This window comes from Bactrocera tryoni, unplaced genomic scaffold (assembly GCF_016617805.1).
Source record: "Bactrocera tryoni isolate S06 unplaced genomic scaffold, CSIRO_BtryS06_freeze2 scaffold_11, whole genome shotgun sequence".
Lineage (NCBI taxonomy): Eukaryota > Metazoa > Arthropoda > Insecta > Diptera > Tephritidae > Bactrocera > Bactrocera tryoni.
The window spans coordinates 19,274,948-19,277,871 of NW_024395824.1; the positions used below are offsets into that span (position 1 = coordinate 19,274,948).

The window sequence follows — 2,924 nt, forward strand, 5'->3', positions numbered from 1 at the left end:
TATTGCCACGCCCCCGGTGGGCCTTGAAAGCTCTTTAAATTACCTAACCGGTGCAATTTATTTGATTGAATACAACCAGGGGTGTTGTGAAATCCAAGACAGAATTGCTTAGCTGTCAGAATTGCAAACCAATTCTGATTTAAAATGGTGTCACAGAATCTGATTGGATTTTCGTCTTTTCGAACATATGCAAAACTAATATTCGAATCAGCTGTTTACTTATGTGACAAATATTGTGAATGCAATTTGAATAAAATTTGAAATGAGTTCGGCAATATTAGCTTTCCTTTTATTAGAGGAAGAAAGAAATGAAAGAATTAAACGTAAAATATTAAGGGATCTTAGTAACCCACTTGATGCTCCAGGAGAATCGTAAGTAGAATTTATCTTGTATTTACTTGTGTGTTACTTTACGCGCTTACTTTACAGATTCATATCACATTATCGGCTGAATAAAGACGCATTTATTATGGTTTAAATATAATAGAACCACATTTGCAGCCCACGACTATTCCACCGATAATTCAATTGGCAGCAACACTGCGTTTTTTAACAGAAGGGGCTTACCAACGGGGAGTAGGCCGTGATTCTTGTATCAGTTTGGCAAGAAGCACGGTGTAGCAGATTTTAACAAAAGTGATGTGCCTCTTAGAGAATTACATTTGCGGTCAGTGGGTAAAACTTTCTATGGATGATAGCGAAAAATTGATTTCAAGAAATCACTTTTTTGGAAAGTACAAAATGCCCGGAATAGTCGGTTGTATAGATGGAACACATATAAAAATAATAAAACCACCTGATAATGAGCATTTATATTTTAACAGAAAGGGATATTTTAGCATAAATGCGATGATAGTAAGTATAAACAATAAATTAATATTCAAACATATTTGTAAACCTACTTGTATATGTATATGTATTTATTTTTTCAAAAGATTTGTGACAACGATATGCAAATACGTGCAGTTGATGCGCGGTATCCCGGTTCAAGTCATGATGCATTCATCTGGGGTATGAGTCACGCTAAACAATACTTCCGTACACAGTATGAGAATGGGCAGAGTTCATTGAGGTTGCTGGGCGATTGCGGCTACGGAATTGAACCATTTTTGTTAACACCTTATAGAGATCCACAGTTTAACTCAATGGAGTATAAGTTTAACATAGCACATACGGCTGCACGGAATATTGTGGAAAGGACAATCGGAGTTTTAAAGAGCCGTTTCCGATGTTTAATGTCCACATTACATTACCGCCCTGAAAAAGTGGTTAAAATTGTAAACGTCTGTTGTGCCTTACACAACATCTGCAGACGTTACAACATTGAATATAATCAGGAAGTAGTAATTCTTGCAAATGAGACTGACGATGACAATTTTTTCCACTCTGATAATGGTTCAATGCAGGGCGAAGGCCGGAGAATAAGAGACGAAATAGCAAATACTTTGTAACTCAATGGATTTATTTCTTAATTTTAAATATAACAGTCTTCATGACTAAACTAAAATCAGCCTTATAAATTCAGGTACTTTAAGTATATTTCACAATCAGGATCTTTAATTAAATAATATACTTAATAATTAATCTTTTTTTTCGTTATATTGTCTTTTGTGTTCAAACTTGAGAACTTCGAGATTTAGTTGTTCTTTTTTACTCTCATTTTTTTTCACAATAGCTTTAAGTAATTGAGTACTTATACTTACAAACTCATCTTTCAATTCAGTAATAGCTCTTCCAACAGTTTTATTATTACTCCCTATTGCTTGGTATATACGTCTCAAGCTGCTAGCATTTTTAGATTGCAGTTCTATTATTTGATCAAATTTTTTCAATATATCTCCATTTTTGTTATCTTCCTCATCCAAAAATCTTTTTAAGCGATCTGCTGTACTTTCTAATTTTTGCCTTCTAGGTACACTAGCATTTATTTCGTGTTGCCTTTGTGACGTGGAGGGTATATCGTCGGTATCTTTTTGTCTATTGGATGCATTATAACTCAAGTTTATATTTTGTTCCTCTGGCGATGAGGAAGACAAATCTACATTCACCCCTGCAATTGGTATATTTAAATTCTCATTAACGGGTTGGGTACCAAGAGAAACGCCTAATATGCCTTCTATAGTTTGCGAAATGCCACAAAGACGCACAATGGTTTCTTCGTTTGGAGTGAGCTGATATTTTGAAAATGGGCCACCTCCTGTTGCTCGACTCTCAATTTTGTTGTGAGCTAATTTTCTTTTGATTTCGCTTTTCCACTCAGTTATAACCTATAGAAATAAGTTTAATTTAATTGCAGTTTAATTTTCACTGAAAATTACTTACCTTTTTCCACCCGTTTACGTCTTTGTGTGGAGGACCTGCAGCATTAAGGGATTCAGTTAATGCCTGCCATAACGAATCTATCGTCGGCTTATTACGTTTCGTAAATCCTGTTAAGATATCAGGATTTTTTTCCATAAATTCAATTATAAACGTATTTTGCGTTCTGTTCTTATGTTTTCCCCTAAAAAAATAAAGTTAATTACTTCGTAACAATAAAATAAATAAATTTCTTAACTTACATTTTGTCAACCGTCTAACAACACACAGAAATATAAACTGAATATTCAAATCTGTTGGCGATTATCTTCTTGTTTTATTTCTGATAGCAAAACCGATAAAATTGGTTTCGATGACACCCAAAACCGGTACAAATTCTGTTTCGAACATTAAACCAATAATATCTGAATTCATGACACCTACTACGTTTTTTGATCGGTTTCAATTCTGATTCCGACAAATATCAGATTCCACAACACCCCTGAACACGTATTTCCATACAAATGTATGTAAACACCACTTGGCCTAGCCAAGCACCATTGGTCTCGACTAAGGGTATCAGACCGTTGGTCTCGACCAGGGTTAAGCTTTATATTTTCGGCTTT

The 2,924-nt window shown here is 34.6% G+C and overlaps 1 protein-coding gene across 1 annotated transcript; it reads right to left on the reverse strand.

The window, feature by feature from the left end:
* Positions 1-1,534: 1,534 nt before the first annotated feature.
* LOC120779618 lies at positions 1,535-2,667 on the reverse strand. The gene is made up of 2 exons (XM_040111966.1): positions 2,323-2,667; positions 1,535-2,267 (listed from the first exon to the last, which is right to left on the reverse strand). Exons 1-2 carry the CDS (start codon positions 2,455-2,457, stop codon positions 1,581-1,583), a joined length of 822 nt encoding a protein of 273 aa, XP_039967900.1. The 5' UTR covers positions 2,458-2,667; the 3' UTR covers positions 1,535-1,580.
* Between the last annotated feature and the right edge of the window lie 257 nt (positions 2,668-2,924).

Excerpts from the sequence above, each read along its gene's own strand:
- LOC120779618 (XM_040111966.1), bottom strand. The coding sequence starts at position 2,457 with ATGGAAAAAAATCCTGATATCTTAACAGGATTTACGAAACGTAATAAG. Across the intron at positions 2,268-2,322 it reads ACGTAAACGGGTGGAAAAAG|GTTATAACTGAGTGGAAAAG; the intron begins GTAAGTAATTTT and ends TTATTTCTATAG.